We start from the raw sequence: 19,708 nt of genomic DNA on the forward strand, positions 1-19,708 counted from the left end.
GAATTGCCTCACAGCTCAGCAGTTAACTCAATTTGATCTACAACTTCTTGGGAGTTAAAAAGCCGAAGGTGACTAAGGCAAGGGGACTGCCAGGGTTATTTTTTTCACTTCCTAAATTGTATTTTTGAAGGAGTGTCTCTGGAAGACTAAGAAGGAGACCCTGGAGTCTTATCCCCTCTTGGCTGTCATGGGTGATGACTCAGGAAATAAGTCAGAGGCCAGTGATAATTGACAGCCAAGGCCCATCTTAGTAAGAAAACTGCTTGAAGGAGGTTAGCCACCGAAGTTGGTCGGGGGAGACTAAACATCCATGTCTGAGGCTTTGTTAGAGGGCGAGTGGAAGTGGAAGCAGAACAAAATCCAGCCAACAATTCAAATAGCACCATAGGAACTTTTAACAAATAGCAAGTGGACTACTACTCATTGAAGAAATCTTGCCCTCTTTCCCAGCTTTTTGTTTGTTTGTTTCTCCATTGTAATACCAAAAAAAAAAAAAAGTCCTCAAAGGAATAAAGCCAGACTCAGAAGATGACAGGCTACAAAAATACCCAAGCAAATCAGTCAGATCTGTGTGAGCAAAAGGATTGTGAATAAAATAAGATTACATATTCAGTGTGGGTGGTATTGACATAGAGCCTCTCTACATAAAATAGAGAAAAATGCACTCACCTACATGCAAAATTAAACAGATAGATTTCCATTTGGCAGATGGCTGCCACGATGTACAAATCATACTTAGTGTTTGGTACCACCTCAATCCTGCATTTATTATCAGGTTAATATAGGATATATATATATATATACATGGATATCTATATTTACATATAGAAACATGATGTAATATAGTTACCTAAAATATTTTGCTCTCCTCATTTTTTATGGTATTTGTTAAGCACGTACTATGTGCTAGGCACCCTACTGAGCGTTGGAGTAGATACAAGCTAATCAGGTTGGACAGAGTCCACATCCCATATGGGGCTCATAATGTAAATCCCCATTTTATGGATGAGGTAAGTGAGGCCCAGAGAAATTAAGTGACTTGCCCAAGGTCACACAGCAGACAGGTAGCAGAGTGGGTAAGAGATCCCAGGTCCTTTGACTCCCAGGCCTGAGCTTTAACCAATAGGCCATGCTGCTTCTCTATAATGAATATATAACTCAAGGCTTAATTCTGGTGGGAACTTCCAGGACCAAGTTCCCTGCCTTTGGGGGAGCTTGGGATAAAACGTCCTAGAAAGGCCACTCCTGTGACTTAAAATAATTATTATTTATAGCTACCTCTATCTATAGAGGTATATATTGCCTCCTGATATTCAGTCATATTTATTGAGTGTTTTCTGTGTGCAGAGCACTGTACTAAGCGCTTGGGAAAATACAACACAACAATAAACAGTGACATTCCCTGGCCACTCCAAGTTCACAGTCTAGAGTGGAGGAGACAGACATTAATACAAATAAGTAAAATTACAGATATGTACATAAATGCTTTGGGGCTGGGGGCGGGGGGGGAGCATAGTGGTAAATAAACAAACATATATAAATGGTGTAAACAACAGTGTATATTTGGAATCCCATGATATACTAGGTTATTTGGTATTGAGCATATTGAATATACACGTATGACATACCCTCCATATACTCAAAGAGTGTTTAGATTTGGTGACAGTTTGCTTATGTGGGTGCACATACACTGCCCTAGCTCACCCCACTCTAACTCCTTGGCGACACCCCCTCTTTTCTCTCCCCCCCAAAACACACACACACACACATTGGCAGGACCAAAGGTTTCCCTTTCCTTGTTTCTCTCCCCTTCTGAAGTTACTCATTCCCACCACATCTCGGTCTCAGCCACTCAACTCCTCTTCCAGCCCTGCCCTCACCTCGCTCTGAACCGGGTGATCCTGAAAGCCCGAGGCCCTGCACTCTCTCAGCCCTTATCGAGGAAATCCAGTGGCTAATGCGATCATAATTGAAGTTAAATCGGTCTGATGCGTTTTATGACCCCCCCCCCCACACACACACACACTCCATTCTCCTCCTCCTCCATCTCGGTGGGAAGGCGTACAGGAAGAGAGGAGGACCCTCTCCCTCCTAAACGGCCAACTCTCGGGAGCGGTAGGGATGGGAAAGGGCCAGCCCTGGTCGGAAAGCAGACCCCATCCCCTGGGCTCCTAACAGCTGACTGCATCATCTTTCCCCTGGCCTCCCCGGTTCAACGAGGTTCAATCAATCAATCAATCAATGGGACTTATTGAGCTCTTACTATATGCAGAGCACTGTACTAAGTGCTTGGGAGAGTACTACCAGAGTTAGACAAGTTCCTTACTCACAACGAGAAGTACCATAGCCTAGTGGAGAGAGAGCATGGATGGCCCTGGGAGTCAGAAGGGCCTGTGTTCTAATCCCGGCTCTGCCACTTGTCTGCTGTGTGACCTTGGGTAAATCCCTTAATTTAGCTGTGTCTCAGTTACCTCATCTGGAAAATGGGGATCAGTACTGGGAGCCCTACGGAGGATATGGGCTGTGTCCAACCTGATCGATTTAGTACAGTTCCTGGCATATAGTAAGTACTTAACTGCCTTAAAGAAAAGAGAAAAAAAAAAACGAGTTTACAGTTTAGAGGGGAGATGTGAGGATAAGAACTCCTTCCACCCTAGTCCATTCCCCTGACTCTAGACGGAACCGCGGTAGGGACGGAGGGAAACGGAGAGGGAGGAACCAGAACTCCTGGGTCCCGGCCGCGCCCCAGGCATCTTGAGCGAAGATTTCCAGCAAGGAGAGGCTCGGATTCCGCCCCGGGGGCCTAACTCTTGGGTTTCATTTGACAGCCCCACCCTCCCTCGTTTAGGGCGAGGGGAGAACCGACTGGTTACTCTCGGGCTTCACTCATTGAATCGTATTTATTGAGCGCTTACTTTGTGCAGAGCACTGTACTAAGCCCTTGTCAAGTACAATTCAGCAACAGAGAGAGAGAATCCCTGCCCACAATGGGCTCACAGTCTAAAAAGGGGAAGTCGGGCATCAAAACAAGTAAAAAGGCATCAACAGGGTTGGGAAGGAAGAGGTGAGAGGCAAAGATAGAGACATGCCTAAGATAGAGACTTGCTTCTTCCCTTTCAGGGTGTCCAGTCAGATGTGGCATCTTCCTTGCACCCAGAACATCCCCTCCCCCACTGGGCTACCATCCCACTTAAACTCCGAGTTCCATCAATCTAATTTCGGGCGCCCCAGGGCCACAAGGGGCGACCCGATGAAGGATGGGTGCTTTTTCCGCTCTCTTTCCCTCCTTCCCCTCCTCCCACAACCAAACTTCACATCTCCAGACAAAACAGTCGCCATCCTTGGCGCATTCAAAGTCGGCTCTGGGCTGGGTTTTGCCTCCGCATCCCCACACTGATCCCGTCTGTTCACCCTGCGCGGCGAGAAAGGAGGGTCAAAAAAAAATGGTACTTGAGCGTTTTCGATGTGCCAGGCACTGCACTAACCGTTGCGGTAGAAACAAGCTAGTCAGGTTGGACACAGTCCATATCCCACGTGGGTCTCACAGTTATTTCCCATTTTATAGACGAGGTAATTGAGGCCCAGAAAAGTTAAGTGACTTGTCCAAGGACACACAGCAAGCAAGTGGTACAGCTGGGATTAAAACCCTCGTTCTTTCAATCGTATTTATTGAGCGCTTACTGCGTGCAGGGCACTGTACTAAGCGTTTGGAAAGACAATCCCTGCCCATAAGGGGCACCGTCTAGAAGGGGGAAGACAGGCATCAAAACAAGTAAACAGGCATCACTAGCAACTATATAAATAGGATTATAGATATATACACATCATTAATAGAAATAGAATTATTGTGGGCAGGGAATGTGACTTATTTTGTACTCTCTCAAGCGCTTAGTACAGAGCTCTGAACCCAGTAAGCGCTTAGTAAATACGATTGAATCAATGAATTAACGAATGAATCCAGGTCCTTCTGACTTCCAGGCCCGTACCCTAACCACTAGGACACACTGCCTCCCTACCCCGTTCCGTGTCCCACTGCACAAATCGGCTCCTACGTTCAAGACCGCGAAAGAGAGCGCGTCTTTGGAGGGCCGTAACACACTTTTATAAACAACTAAAGCAAAATAGTACTTTCTGCCCAAGCTCTATCCTTGAAAATCTTCTGGTGCACGAAAACAATTCTTAGCATAGCAATTAACACACTCGCAATAAATGTTTCATTAGCCGCAGCAACAGACGACAGACCCTTTCCTTGGACCTTTATAATAATAATGATGGTATTATTTAAGCGCTGTGCGCCAATCGCTCTTACGGAGTGCTGTGCCTAGATATATAAGGCACACAGGTCATTCTGAATTCATTCATTCAATCGTATTTATTGAGCGCTTACTGTGCGCAAAGCACTGTACTAAGCACTTGGGAGAGTACAATACAACAAAAGAAATATTCCCTGCCCACAACGAGCTTGCTTCTTGAGGACGTGGAAGAGAAAGGAGAGATGATGGCGATGACGATTATGAGTATTAACGCTTATGTGTCAAGCACTGTATTAAGCACTGGGATACAAGATAAACCCTGTCCCAAACGGTGTTCACAGTCTAAGGAGTAGAGAGCAAAGAAAGGAACAGAAAAAGGAAGGAAAGAGGGATGCGCGGGGAAAGATGGGCGCAAATCCATTCCGAGAGGAATCGAGCAGGAGGGTCAGCCGGCAGTCCCGAGAGGGACCAAGGGGAGGGGAAATCTTTCGATCCCTTTGGACTACTCCCCTCCTCCTCTCCCTCCCTGGAGCTCCAGAGGAAGTGGCCTCCGCTCCACCTCCTGATTTGGGCCTCTTTAACCGGGCTCTGCGCATCCGCCCTTCTGGCGCTCAAATCTAGTCCCCTTTTAGCGTCGGTTGGAGAGGGATAATGGGTGTCGTTTGACTTTCAAATATAAACAATACCGCTATCTTCTCCCGACTCCCGATCCCCTGGCGACTGGATCTGATCTTTCCCACTCCCAGGCTTTGGCCCGCCCCATCTCTTCTAAGTCTCGCACTGATGCTTCATCATCGCATCATCTTTCAGCACAGAAAGATGCGAAAATTCGCCTCTCCGATTTTTTAATGGTTATTTGTTACGCTCTAGGCACTGTACTAAATGTTGGGTTAGATACAAGCTAAAGAGGTTGGACCCGATCCATGTCCCACACGGAGCTCACGGTCTTAAACCCCATTTTACAGATGAGGTAACTGAGGGCACAGAAAAGTGAAGCGACTCGCAGCACAGCAAATAAGTGGAGGCAGGATTAGAACTCAGGTCATCTGACTCCCAGGCCCGAGCTCTTTCCACTAGGCCACGGCTCCTTCCCAGGCCCAAATCAGTCCTAAACTTAGAGCTGTGTAATCAAGAAATCAATGCTATTTACTGAGCGTTTATTGTATGGGCAGCATCGTACAAGGAGTCTGGGAAAGTACAAGAGTTGGTAGACGCGATTCCCACCCACAAGGAGCTTGCACGGTCTACGGGGGGGGGGGGGGGGGGGGGAAGATTTAGACATTAAAATAGTGTGCAAATGAGCAACGTAAGCTTTCTGGTGGGTAAGATGGGAAATTGGGGGATGTCAAACTAATGCTAATTGTCTGAAAAGACGACTCCCCCCGCCCCCCAACCCCGGATTCGCTTGATTTAGGATTGGCTGTCACTCTGGAAATCAGGACACCTGAGTCACAGTCCCGGCTCCCTTCTGCAACTTCTGCACCTCAGACAGCTTCATGGCTCCGTTTCTCCCCCCTTCCCCTTTGTTCCTCAAGCCTGATGTGAAAAACAGCAGGCAAAACAGCGGGCAAAGTCCCCCCAGGAAAGAATTACCAGCCCCACTCGTGGCAACATTATGGCGTGCATTTCTTGAAACCTTCTCTACTGAGCATCCGATCTAGGTAGGGAGAAACCTCCCTCCTTCCTATAGCCGAAGCAGGGCAGACCTAAGCTAGTCCTCACAACCTGCTCCTTACTCTGGAGGGTGGGGAGAGGAAAAGGACACGAAAAAGGGCCCCACTTTTTTTCTACTTTTCCTGGAAATTGTGCGGATGGGGTCTCGTTTTGTTCTGCAGTCTATCTCCCCCGTTTAGACTGTGAGCCCGATAGTGGGCAGGGATGGTCTCTATCTGTTGCCCAGTTGTACCTTCCAAGCTCTCAGTCCAGTGCTCTGCACATAGTGAGCGCTCAGTAAATACGAGTGAATGAATAAATGACCTGGGGCGGAGCGGTAAATGCCTCCGGGGGAGGAATTAATGAGCAGCGAGGGAAGAGATGGGATGGGGGAGGAGGTGGAGGAGGAGAGGGGATGAAGGCACCGGCGAGGAAGGTGCAGGGTGGGTTCACGTGGTTCCTGGGGGAGCCAATGAGGCAGGCTGCAGCCCGGCTCCCAACCTCTGGGTCGCCCAAAACCCATGGGGACGCCTGAGAGGCAGCAAGCTCAGGCGGGCTCGGACACTCGGAGCCTGTCGCCCGTCACCTGGGGGCCGGGGGACCTGGAGCAGAGGTAGCCCTGGACCCGGGGGAGGCGACAGCTGGAGAGGGTCGCGGCCGCGCAAGCTACAGGGGGCTCCTGTTCTGCCTCCTTGCTGCTTCCAGGATGCTCCCCAGCCCCGTCACCTCCACCCCCTTCTCGGTCAAAGACATCCTGAGGTTGGAGCAGCAACAGGGTTGCCAGGCGGCGATGGTCCCGGGCTACCTCGCCCCCGAGCTGCCGGGGGGCCCGGCTCCTCTGCTCCCCTCTTGCGCCCTGGGCGCAGAGCGAAGCCCCGGCGGTGGGGCCTACCTCCGGGGGGACCCGGGGTCCCAGGGAGAAGACGGCCCCGGGGGCAGCTGCAGGAGGATCGGGGACGAGTTCGAGGCCTTGGGGAGCCCCTGCCACACGGCCCTGGACGTGGAGGTGGAGATGGAGCCGGCGGGGGACACGAGTGAGTAAAGCCGCGACCTTTCCGTAGGGACGAGGCGGGCGATTTGGGTTTGGAAAAGCACGCTGTAGTAATAATAATAATGGTAGTATTTGTTAAGCGCTTACTATGTGCCGAGCACTGTTCTAAGCGCTGGGGGGATAGGAGGTGATCAGGTTGTCCCGCGTGGGACTCACAGTTTTAATCCCCAGATGAGGGAACTGAAGCACAGAGAAGTGAAGTGACCTGTCCAAAGTCACACAGCTGGCAAACGGCGAATCTGGGATTAGAATCCATGACCTCTGACTCCCAAGCCCGGGCTCTTTCCAGAAAGACCACGGGCTCTGGGAGTCGGAGGGCTTGGGTTCTCATCTCCACCCCACTACTTGCCTTTGGGCAAGTCACTTCACTTCTCTGTGCCTCAGGGAACTCAGCTGTAAAATGGGGATTAAGACTGTGAGCCCCGCGGGGGACCACCTGATTACCTCGTGTCTGCCCCAGCGCTTAGAACAGTGCTCGGCACATAGTAAGCGCTTAACAAATATCATCATCATCAAAAGGCAACGATTCTTTCCAAACCTCCTCCCTGCGCACCCCGCCTTCCTCTGTCAGAATCCTCCGTTTCCCCTCCCCTCCCCTCATCTCTCCTCTTCTGGTCCTAATGGGCATCCCGACTCTTCAATCCCCTTTTCCCAACCCACCGTCCCGCAAGCCCATAATGTACCCCTTTCCCTCCCCCGTCCTGTACCTTTCTCCTTGGCTCAATTGCCCATCACTCCAATCCTTATTCCCAAGTAAACTCTCAGGCAAACCAGAGCCATTTCTAATCCCGGCTCCCCCACGCATCTGCTGCGTGACCTCGGGCAAGTCGCTTCACTTCTCTTGACCTCAGTTACCTCCTCTGTAAAACGGGGATTGAGAGTGTGAGCCCCACGTGGAAAAGGGACTGCGTCCAACCCGATTTGCTTCTATCTGCCCAGCGCTTAGTACAGTGCCTGGCACATGCAATCGCATTTATTGAGCGCTTATTGTATGCAGACCACTGTACTAAGCGCTTAAGCGCTCAAATACCATACTTATCATTATTATTATTTTCCATTACCACGGCTGAGATCCTCGCCCCCGGGCACCCGCGCTTCTTCCCTCTCTTCCTCTTCCCCAAATCGCAACCATTTAGAGGCCGTATCGCCCTTCACCCACCACCCCGAGGAGGGCAGGCAACGTACTTGGCCAGGGAGGAGGGTGGGACATCAGGAGACGAGGACAAGGCTAGAGAGACAAGGACGGAGGTCCCGGGCCCACCAAGGATAGTTGGGCTCAAAAGACTTTTTCAGCATCCTGTGCCAGGGGACTTCTCCGGGGGCCACCAAACCTCAGCTATATGGCTCCGGGGCTGCGTGGTGCGAGAATAAATGCTCTTCTTGGCCAACAATCCGAACATAGGCAATTTCGAGATGCAGCCTCAACTCCGTCAGAATTCCAGGCCTGGCGGGTGATCCCGTCTCCGCCGGAACCAGAAGGAAAACGAAGCGTCGAAAACGACTCCAGCCTCCTTGGAAACAGCCCGTTTCGAAGTTAGTCAACTTTCGGGGAATTTATAGCTCGGAGCAGACTCGCATTAGACGTCAAAATGAAGGGGGGAAAGATAGGTGAGGGATAGTCTCCAGGTGCTCAAACATTTCCGAATCGATTTCGATTCTTTTGCTCTCTTTTAATGGAATCACACTACAAAAGCTTAAAATGTTACAAATATAAAACTGTCTGTCGAGAATACTTAAAGCTAGGAACCAAGAAAGCGACGGGGCCACTTTCCTATATAAGGGTGCTTAGAGCTCATTTTGCACCCAGAGACTTGGAATACCAAAAATCGGTTGGTTTATTACGAAGAATGGAATATGTACGTAGCTGTGTGTGTGAATATATGTGCAGTGCACGCGTTTCCGTTCTCTCTGGATAACGAGAGATGGAGTTAGGTTAAAACGAAGAAATTTCACGCGTAAAAAAGTAAATCATACGCCCTAATCCTCTGCCCCAAATCACCCGGTGCCTCTTAAATCTGGGATTCGCATACTGGATACAAATAACGTGTCCATACATCTTCCTACCAAACTAATTTTTTCTTCCTCGCTTGATTTCCCTCGCCACTTGTAACCCAAACCCATTGTAATCGACTACCGAATTCCTCTCCCCCTCCCCTCCCCAAGTGCGCCTTTAAAATCCAACACTCCATATCCTTCCTGGAAATCAGATGGGAGGCCTCTATAGAAAATTGTTGGCGCTCCAAAGCACCCAGCAAATTGAAATCCATGTGTTGTCTGATGACTGATCCAGAGCAGAGCAGTCAAACTAAACAGCTCCTATTCGTCCCAAGTTAAAATCTCAACGTTGAAGTAGCAGCGCCTTTTCACTCAGCGGCTTTGAGGATCGCTACCCAGTTCCGGCATTGAATTCGCGGAGTCGCTCAGAAATAAAAAAAAAAAAAAGAAATGTTCCCCGTCACAAGATGCAGAATCAGGCGCGGGGGGAATACGAAGAGAAACAGAGGAGGAGGAGCAGGTCGGAAAGTGGGGAGTGACAGGGGGAGAAGGGAAGAAAACGCCTTGGACACAAAGGAAAACTTGTCCTTTTGACTGCAGCCGACGGTGAGAAGGAGCCCAGAAACCGGGCCTGGAAAAGGAGCCACGTTGGGGGTGACCCGGATACCAAATGGATATGGAAGATGGATACACTCCTGGAGGAGCCATGGAACTGGTTGGAGAGAAAGGTGCCTGCTTCTGGGGAGGGAAGAGGCCAATTTGGACAAGGCAGAAGGTGGATCACCGAGAAAGGCGGATGCAAACGCCGGACGGGCCCCAAGGCCTTCCCGAGAAGCCGGGAGAACCCCAACATTGCAGTTTTCCAAGCAAGGGCCCGCCGGGGAAACTGGAGGAGCTTTGCAAGAGACGGAGCTGGGAAAACCGGAGGAGTTTTGCAAGCGACAGAGCCGGGATTCGGTGCCTTCCCCCGCCAAGAGGCTGGCTGCTCTGCTCTCTGTAGCGAGAAGAGCCAAGGCTGGTGTCTCCTGGAGAGATTTTGCGCTTCTAGGCCCCGGGCCACCGATCCTTCTCTTCTCCTTGCCTAGAACGCATTTTCCTTCCGGATTGGAACCGTCTTGGTCTCTGTTTTTTTCATTCAATCATATTTATTGAGCGCTTACTGTGTGCAGAGCACTGTACTAAGCGCTTGGAAAGTACAACTCAGCAAGAGAGAGAGACAATCCCTGCCCACAACGGGCTCACTGACTACTCCTCTCACCGCCGCTGCCCCAGCTTTGGAAAACTGAGTAGCATCCAGGCCGGGAGAGTGAGAAATCCGGGAAGAGTTGGGGGCATAGATCGAAGGCGGGGGGTGGGGTGGGGGGCGGTAAGTCTCGAAATTGGCAGAGAATCGAATCATACCGTACTATGTCGTGCAGAATCCCAAACCCGGGGGAATCACCCACACAGCCCAGGTTTCCTCATACGCGTGGAGGCACACTGTATATACAAAATTCGAGAACACAAATGTTGCGTGTGTATATATTAGGTGTTAGAAACGAGAGCGATGTATACACATCGTACGCCGGGAATAAAACAGAGTATATACAGATACACGTGTGTGACATATGTATCCGTGTTTTCACCGTTGCGGGGAGGGGAAGGGGGAAATAAGGGGGGCGGTTGTCAAATAAAGGTGGAAGAACGGTGGGGACGCATTGTCAAATAAAGGTGGAAGACGGGTGGGGGAGCATTCCCAAAAAGAAGTGGAAGAAAGGTGGGGGAGCATTGTCAAAGAAAGGTGGAAGAAGGGTGGGGGCGCATTGTCAAAGTGGAAGAAAGGTGGGGGAGCATCGCCATAAAGAGGTGGAAGAAAGGTGGGGGAGCATCGCCAAAAAGAGGTGGAAGAAAGGTGGGGGCGCATCGTCAAATAAAGGTGGAAGAAGGGTGGGGGCGCGTTGCCAAAAAGAGGTGGAAGACAGGTGGGGACTCTGCCAAAAAAGAGACGGAAGAAAGGTGTGTGCGGGGGGCGGAGGGGGAGGTATTATTGCCAAACCCTCTGTCTTTTACGGAGCGCAAGAATTCAGGAGTGGGACGGGGAGGGGGAGCGCAGGTGCGGAGAGCGGTGGAAGGATTTCGGATTGACGATGCCGTGGCGTTTCTCTGTCGGCCCGTCCCCTCTCCTCTGCTTTCAGAGCCGGGCCTGAGGGAGCTGGCCTTCGCGGCCGGGGAGAGGCCGCAGGAGCCCGGCGGCGAGCGGCCCAAGGCGAGGCAGCGGCGGAAGCCCCGGGTGCTGTTCTCGCAGGCCCAGGTCTACGAGCTGGAGCGGCGCTTCAAGCAGCAGAAGTACCTGTCGGCCCCGGAGCGGGAACACCTGGCCAGCGCCCTGCAGCTCACCTCCACCCAGGTCAAGATCTGGTTCCAGAACCGGCGCTACAAGTGCAAGCGGCAGAGGCAGGACAAGTCCCTGGAGCTGGCGGGACACCCTCCGCCCCCGAGGAGGGTGGCCGTGCCCGTCCTGGTGCGGGACGGCAAGCCCTGCCTGGGGGGGTCCCAGCCCTATTCCCCCCCCTACAACGTGGCCGTGGGTCCCTACTCCTATTACAGCGGCTACGGCAGCGCTCCTTACGGGCCGGGCTACGGCTGCGCCTATGCCGGAGGGCCCTCGGGGCCGGCCCCTCCGGCCCACCTGGTCAACGTGAGCTTCGGAGTGGCCGGGGCCGCCCAGACCCAGCAGGGACATCTGCAAGCCACCCTGCAGGGCGTTCGGGCCTGGTGAGGCGTGGGCCCCCCTTGGCCGGCTCCACCACGAGGAAATCGGGACCCGGCTGGACGCGCCCCCGTCCACCTCGTCCCCCCCCCCCCCGCCGCAGGGGGATGGCCAGCTGGAGAGCCTCGGGGGAGACGGAGTCCACCCCCACAGGACCCGCTCCCCCATCCCCACCACCGGTCCCTCCGCTAGCTGGGCTTCGGCCCAGAGGGGCACCGCCTCGGCACTGCCAAAGCGATTCGGTGCCTCCCTCCCCGCCGAGGAAAGGACCGGCCCGACCCTGCGGGCTCGTCCTCCGGGAAGGGGTCCGATGTCACCCAGGCGACCAGGGGCGCGGAGAGAACCCAGGACTCGCACAGGACGGATGCAGGCCCGGGGTGACCGCTCTTTTCCTTTCCATCTCTGGGTGGGCCCCAGAGAAGCCTCTGGCAGAGGGAAAGAGCCCCTTTAGGGCCAGAGAAACCGGGGTCCCCTCCCGGGAACCAGAACTCCTGGCCCAGCCTCCAACCGGGAGGGTCGTGAGGACCGGGGATAAGGAGAAATCCCAAGGGACGGGATGGAGATGAGAGCGAAAGGCACAGGGAAGCCAGCGGTTTCGCACTTGGCGCCAGAGATGCTTATTCCGGTCGGTTCCGGCTTCAACTGGGGAAGACCCAAATCGTCCTTTCCACCGTTGCTTTCTGGAGAAGGCACTGAGTTGGAGAAATAGACCATAACCTCTAGAGTTTCCTCACTTCAACTGTTACGTCCCCCACTGAAAACAGCCCCCTCTATTTTCATCCTCCTGTTCCCGGCTCCCTCGTTTGTTTCTTGTATAGTTGTCTCACAAGTAAAAATGCAGAATAGATGTTGACACCTTTGTGTTGGGAACATTCAAATCGCTCACTTGGAAAAGCTGACAATCTACGGACCTCAAAAGGCCTTAGTTACGTCCTGGGTGTCTCTGGGCTTTATTGCAGGATTTGCAAGGGAAAGCCGATTTATCCGAGCCTCTGGAGTTTATTGAATCCCGTTTTCTTTCCCCCTCCTCTTGTTTCGGTAGTCTCTCTCTCTCAAGATATTTCAACCTTCTGCGTTCCCCCTCTCGGGCTGAGAAAACGGGAATGTAATATGAGCAATGACTCCCGATTTTCACTGACAGGGCTGTGACTGGGACTCCAGGAAATGCCATGGAGAACAAGGATTTGGTGGCAAATTTAGCAATCCCCAGAAGTTTCCTGAAGGTCCCTTTAAGCCTCGGTGGCACTTTACGGGGGGAAATAGGATCGAATGAAGTTGAACGCATGAGAGTGTGTCTGGGCTAAGTGCCATTTGTAGACAGAGTTGCTTCCACCCTTCCCCGGTGAAAAGTTACACCCTTTGGGGGGGAAAAAAACCCCAAAAAACTTTTGTTCCCATATTATGTCTCTGCATCTACCGTGATTTTTTTTTTTACACACTTGAAGGACCATGAAATTTATACCCAACATTAAAACTGATGGATCTTTTTAGAACAGTGTTTGGAGAAAATTCAGCCCCCCTTATAACAAAAGGGCTGGTTAAAGGATTGTGATCATCCATTTACTATTTCCTTCTGCCCCACCCATTTTCTTCCAGATCTCATCATTATCTTTCTCATTTCCACTCAGCCACATCTCCAGGAGTACCCATGATTACTGCTGCTTGCTTGCCTATTTTCAGGAAACATCGAGTGCTTTTTTTTTTTTTTTTACTCCCAATGGGCAGGTTACTTGGAGACCGAAATTGGAATTCAAGTAAAAATCTCTCAAGAAAAAGGGTGTCATATTTTAAAACGTTAACGTGTTGTATGTTAAGCCATCAAAATGCATTGCTTCTCTACTTCGTTGCTGTTACTTGTAGCCATGAGATCTGGTCGGCCAGTTTAGAAAAGATAGTTAAATATGGGCTCGCTATCCTCATTTATCCTGATGAGGGCTTGTCCAAAGACCACTCCCCAATAAAAGTTTTTTAAAAAAGAAAGAACAGCTGCCCTGGGCATCAGATTTGGAACTAGGTAAAACAGGAGGGGAACATTCTTGTGTCTAAATAACTGCGAGGGGACCTTGGAGAAGGACTGAGCAAAAGTGGGGTCACGTCTGCTACTCAGGCGAAAGAGAAAGGAAAATTGACCATCTGAAAGTCAAAGGGAGTCTACCTTAAACAATAAAACGCGGTAGGGAAGCCTTCTGAGAATTCTTCAATCATTGGCAGAAAGCTTCGTTTTTATAAGATGCACCTAAGGTCTTTTAACTTTCCACTTGGCTCCTTGGAAACCAGCTGTGAAACTGACCCAGTGCCTCACGCTACGGAAATTTCTGCCATCGAAATATTTTCCATACAGAAAAATTGGGCTTTGGGGGCCGCCATATCCAGGACGACATCAGAGATACGAGCCTGGAGCCCAACCACCCTAGAGAAGGGAAGGAGGGGGCGGAAGGCCCTCTTTCCCCTTCCTCACCCTCTCTGTCTGCCAGGATTAGTTTAAATTGCATCCCATCCCAGATCATCCCCGGCTGCCCATTTTCCATCACTGTAATCTCCTCTCCACTGAAAGCTATTCCCTTTTTGCGCCCTTCCCGACAACTCCTTATCCTTGTAAGAGCATTTCAGGGGAGACTCTCTGGAGGCAATTAGTCTTTTATCTCTCTAATCCAGCTCAGTCCCATTCCTCTAGTCACCTCTCAATGTTCACAAGTTCCCCAAATGGGAAGTAATTGACCTCTAAACAAAACAAAAAAGCTCTCGGAGAGATAGCCTAGGTTCCTTTCCCGGCTGTCCCAGGGCTGGAGGTTTCCCCTAGGCCAGGTGGATAAGTCAATAAAGTGCAGACTTCCTGACTCGCCATCTCCCCTTACCCCAAGTCCCCATCTCTGAATCAGATCGGAGCTTCAATCTCGGCTCTGGCTCCAGTTGACCCAGGGGATGTTAGCGATTGCTGGATTCTTTTTTTTTTTTTCATTAGCCAGTTTGCCATTCCCTTTGAAAAGATGAAATCAATTTGTGTGTGTCATCCAGCTTTCACGTTGTGCATTTAAATCAGTAAGACCCTGAAGGTCAGAAATCATGCATCAGTTAATTTGTGAGAGGGTTTGGTTTTTTTGTTTTGTTTTTTGGTTATGATTTTGTCTGAGGCAGTCAAGGAATTATCTGAGTATCTTGTGCATCTCACATACCCCATTCATTCATTTAACCGTATTTAAATCTCATCTCATCTGTAAATTCGGGATTTAAAACTGTGAGCCCCACGTGGAACAGGGACTGCGTCCAACCTGATTAACTTGTATCCACCCCAGTGCTTACTACATTGCCTGGCACATAATAAGCACTCAACAAATACCGTCATTATCATTATTATTATTTCAGAATCCCACGCTAAGGCAGGGATCACTTGTACTCTCCCAAGGGCTTAGAATAGTGTTCTGCATAGAGTAAGAGGTTAACCAATATAACTGATTGACTGATTGGAGGGGATATCCCACACACTTGCTCTATATTGTTTGAAAGACCTTTCCCTTGAATATTTGCTCATTAGACGTCTTCCAGAAGAGCTCAAAGTATTGTTCATGTCTCTGTTAATTTTTTTTAATGGGCCAAAAGTGAAAATTGATAGGGAGCCAGATGGGAAAGGAAAGATGGACAAAAAATTGTGGTGTACTATAGGGCAACAAACGAGTACACTCTCCAGAAAGAGCAGGCAGAACCATCCAGGTTTTGGCATTTTCAAGGGCAGGAGAGAAGTGAAGGGTTGAGAAAAGGAGCAAGTGGAGGGTGGGAGGAAAAGAGGTATATGTTCTCTCTCTCTCTCTCTCTCTCTGTCTTTCTGTGTGCGCGCACACCCACAAACCTCCCCACCCAGGTGAGCCTTCAAGCTCATTTTGCTTGTGCACCCTGCCGGCACCCAGTTCATATTTTCAAGTGGTTCCTATTTCCCATTCCCCTCCCCCACCTCGAAACAAGAGAGAACCGCCTGATAAGTCACTTAGCCATCCTCACTGACCTCTCTGTTTAGACTCATTTGCTGAACCACCTATCAGAGGCGAAGATGTGGACCCGATGACATTGTCCAGATTCCACTTTAAGAAAAGAAAAATATGTCTCAGAAGCAACCTTAGCTGAACAGTAGGCTTCAGTGCCACCAGTGGCAGAGCTCCCCTCTCCCCCAACCCCAGCTCTTCCTCTCTCCCCCACTCCTCAAACAAAACTTGAGTGTCGGTGTAAAATTGGAGGCAGGCAACTATTCGGTGGCTGGGGCCTCTTCTCTGATGCCTGTTCTCTCTTGTCACAAGCCCTCTTGTGGTCGCAGGGTCGGCTGCCTTTGAATGGCTGGGGAGTTGGAATGGGGGTGGAACTGGGGGAGTCTGTCAAAAAAAGAGATCTGTTCTCTGCTAATCTCCTCTCCCAGGCCCTTGGTTTGAAAAATCAGGTGGCTTCTGTCCTGGCGACACAATAGCAAGCCCAGCTGAAAACCAGAGTCCTCAGCTCTCCTACGTTTTCAGATTCATTCAATCATATTTATCGAGCATTTACTGTGTGCGGACCACTGTACTAAAGCGCTTGGGAGAGTTCAGTAGAGCAGTAAACTCAGATCAACTCATTTGATGTAGGCTGAGCCAAAGTTTGAAGGGGTGAGGCCCACTCATTGAGGGAGTATAATAATAATAATAGCAGATGCGGTATTTCTTTAGTATTTACTATTTGCCATGCGCTGCTCTAAGCACTGGAGTAATAGTAATAATCATAGTAATCGTGGTATTTATTAAGTGCTTACTATGTGCCAGGCACTGGATTAAGTACTGGGGTGGATACAAGCAAATGAGATTGGTCACAGTCCCTGTCCCACATGGGGCTCACAGTCTCAATCCCCATTTTACGGATGAGGTAACTGAGGCCCAGAAAAGTGAAGCGACTCGCCCGAGGTCACACAGCAGACAAGTGGGGGAGCCGGGATTAGAACCCATGACCTTCTGACTCCCAGGCCCGAACTCTATCCACTACACCAATGGGGTATAGGGCGACGCCTGGAACAGCCCAGAAAAATCCATGGAGAAATCCCTTTCTATCACCCAAAAGCTGTTAGGGCTACAGTCCGGGTTTTTCCCAGTGGTTCCCCTGATGAAAATGAAGATGATGATAAATGAGGCAGCCAGAGATCACGTAGTCTCGTAAAAAAGTCACCTCGTCATCCATCCCCATCATTCTGAAGGGAGGAAGGAGAGTAGCAAGAGGTATTATTCTCATTTTACAGGAGATGAAACTCAAAACGGGGAAGTGACTTGCCCAGATAACTCACTCCAAGTAAGTGACAGAGCCAAGCCCCTATATTCCTGCATCATACTCCCGGAGGGGAAACGGCAAACCTGATTATGCAAATTAAGGGAAAACACTTAAACATCATGCACGGTGACTGGAACATCTTTAACGGCCTTTCCCCTTTTGGTTTCCTTCCAAGCTGCCTTCAGCGATACAGACACTTTAATCTTTCAAACCCTCCAATTGATTTGAAGTGTTTGTGATTAGAACTTTATAGCAAAGAGCCACTGGTGATGGGTAGCTCTGAACACTTTTCCTTTCTGGTTCAGTTACGCGGTCAGAGTCTTTCTTGCTAGAAGAAACAATGGATGTTTTGAGTCACAGGTCTTTGGAGTTTGTTTCAAAGAAGAGAGTGAAGCATCTACCAGTGGTTCCTACATCTCCCAAGATGAAAGTCAGCCCAATACGATTTCTACAAAGCAAGATTTTCTTAAAATTAAAGCACCAAATAAGATGCATTCCTTACTGATGAAACCAGACCAGGGAAGATGGGCAGAGTTAAGGCAGTCAGTTGCTAGCGTCAGTCACTAAGCGGCGTGGCTTAGTGGGTAGAGCACAGGCCTGAGAGAGTCAGAAGGACCTGAGTTCTAATCCCGACTCCGCCACATATCTTCGGTATGCTCTTGGTCAAATCACTTCACTTCTCAGGACCTCAGATACCTCATCCTTAAAATGGGAATTAAGACTGGGAGCCCCATGTGGGACAGGGACCGTGTCCAAACTAATTAACTTGTATCTACCCCGGCGCTTAGAACAGCACCTGCCACATAGTAAGCGCTTCCCTGGTACTACAATTATTTAAAATTTGCTTCTCCCACTGTTTTCTCTCCACCTGATACTGACGGTCCACGGATCTGCATCCTGGTGAGTCACCAGCAAAGTGGGTGAATGAAGTGCCCTCCCTGAGCATCTCACAAACCCTAAATTTGACTCTTGCTCGCGGCCGCTGGGTTCCTCTGAAGTGTCTCTGGGCGACACGGATGGAAAACGTAATGGACGATTAGGGTCCCTGGGCCCTGGATTGCGTCTAATACAGAGGATCCACATGGGGGCACCATTGTAGCCAGTTTACGCTCCACGAATTTCCTCCATTCCTTCCCATCCCGCTGCTAACCTCTCTTCGATTTTAGCCCGATGATGTGCCTCAATTTTAGGCTTTTCATGTCCGGGAACTGCTTCCTTATTCTAAAGCAATTTTGATTCTTGCTAAAACCGCAGGTGGTTTGAACTGTGAGCATAACCTCATTGAGGGATGGCTAAATATTAATTGAAGGCAGTCCGCATTACTCTTTGGGTAGTAATAACAATAATAATAATGATGTTGGCATTTGTTAAGCGCTTACTATGTGCAGAGCACTGCTCTTTTAGACTGTAAGCCCGTCAAAGGGCAGGGACTGGCTCTATCTGTTACCGATTTGTACATTCCAAGCGCCTAGTACAGTGCTCTGCACATAGTAAGCGCTCATTAAATACTATTGAATGAATGTTCTAAGCTCTGGGGTAGATACAGGGTCATCAGGTTGTCCCACGAGGGGCTCACAGTCTTAATCCTCATTTTAAGGTGAGGTAACCGAGGCACCGAGAAGTGAAGTGACTTGCCCAGAGTCACATAGCTGCCAAGTGGCAGAGCCTGGATTTGAACCCATGACCCCTGACTCCCAAGCCCAGGCTCTTTCCCCTGAGCCACGCTGCTTCTCTAATACTGCAGAGGGTCTGTCTGGCTCCCTATGTGCTCTGAGATATAGTCCACCTCGTTACCTAAAGAGATGGTGCTTTCCAGAGCTTTTCAAAGTGGGACAGCTGGTGGAGCCAACAGTTAAAGAATTGGGGGGTAGGAGGAGACCAGGAAAAGAGGGAAGGGGTGATCAGAGAGAGGCCGATAAATCACAGACAGGAGTGATCAGCTTCTACGTAAGCACACACTTAACTAGATGACATTTTGGGTGTAGGCAGCAGCAGATAAGTAGAAAGAAAGCGCATCAGGTCCTGCCCTATCTCCTCCATTGCCACCACTGATGTCAAGCTCACTGCGACTGCTCTTCAGACGTTTATGGTACAATAATAATAATAATGGTGGTATTTGTTAAGCACTTACAAGATGCCAGGCACTTTACTAAGCCCTGGGGTGGATTTCAAGCAAATCCCTGTCCCATGTAGTGTTCACAGTTTCAGTCCTCATTTTACAAATGAGGTAACTGAGGATCATTAATTCAATCGTATTTATTGAGCGCTTACTATGTGCAGAGCACTGTACTAAGCACTTGGAATGTACAATTTGGCAACAGATAGAGACAATCCCTGCCTAACAACGGGCTCACAGCCTAAAAGGGGGAGACAGACAACTAAACAAGTACTTAAAAGTGAAGTGACTTACCCAAGGTCACACAGTAGTCAAATGGCAGAGCCTGGATTAGAACCCATGACCTGACTCCCAGACCCATGCTCTATCCACTGTGCAATGCTGCTTCACAACTGCTCTGCCTCTAGTCTGGCAGACTCTGAAGTTGTGGAGGAGGCAGTGAAAGTGACAGAGGTGGTGGTAATCTATCTTATCATTATCACCGTTATCATTATTATTATGGTTATATTTGTTACTTACTCTGTGTCAACCACTGTTCTAAGTGCTGGGGTACATACAAGTTGGTCAGGTTGGACACAGTCCTGGACCCGCCTGTGGCTCAGTTACAATATCAAGCC

The 19,708-nt window shown here is 49.9% G+C and overlaps 1 protein-coding gene across 2 annotated transcripts; it reads left to right on the forward strand.

The window, feature by feature from the left end:
• The first annotated feature begins 6,391 nt into the window (after positions 1 to 6,391).
• NKX2-6 (NK2 homeobox 6) lies at positions 6,392 to 12,554 on the forward strand. Of its 2 annotated transcripts, none has more exons than XM_007665009.3 (2): positions 6,392 to 6,940; positions 9,553 to 10,545. In XM_007665009.3, exons 1-2 carry the CDS (start codon positions 6,613 to 6,615, stop codon positions 10,035 to 10,037), a joined length of 813 nt encoding a protein of 270 aa, XP_007663199.2. In that variant the 5' UTR covers positions 6,392 to 6,612; the 3' UTR covers positions 10,038 to 10,545. The 2 variants fall into 2 exon arrangements, with proteins under 2 accessions (XP_007663199.2, XP_028920925.1); XM_029065092.2 differs by lacking the exon at positions 9,553 to 10,545 and adding an exon at positions 11,127 to 12,554 and having other exon boundaries at positions 6,396 to 6,940.
• Positions 12,555 to 19,708: the final 7,154 nt, after the last annotated feature.

This window comes from Ornithorhynchus anatinus, chromosome 5 (genome assembly GCF_004115215.2).
Source record: "Ornithorhynchus anatinus isolate Pmale09 chromosome 5, mOrnAna1.pri.v4, whole genome shotgun sequence".
Lineage (NCBI taxonomy): Eukaryota > Metazoa > Chordata > Mammalia > Monotremata > Ornithorhynchidae > Ornithorhynchus > Ornithorhynchus anatinus.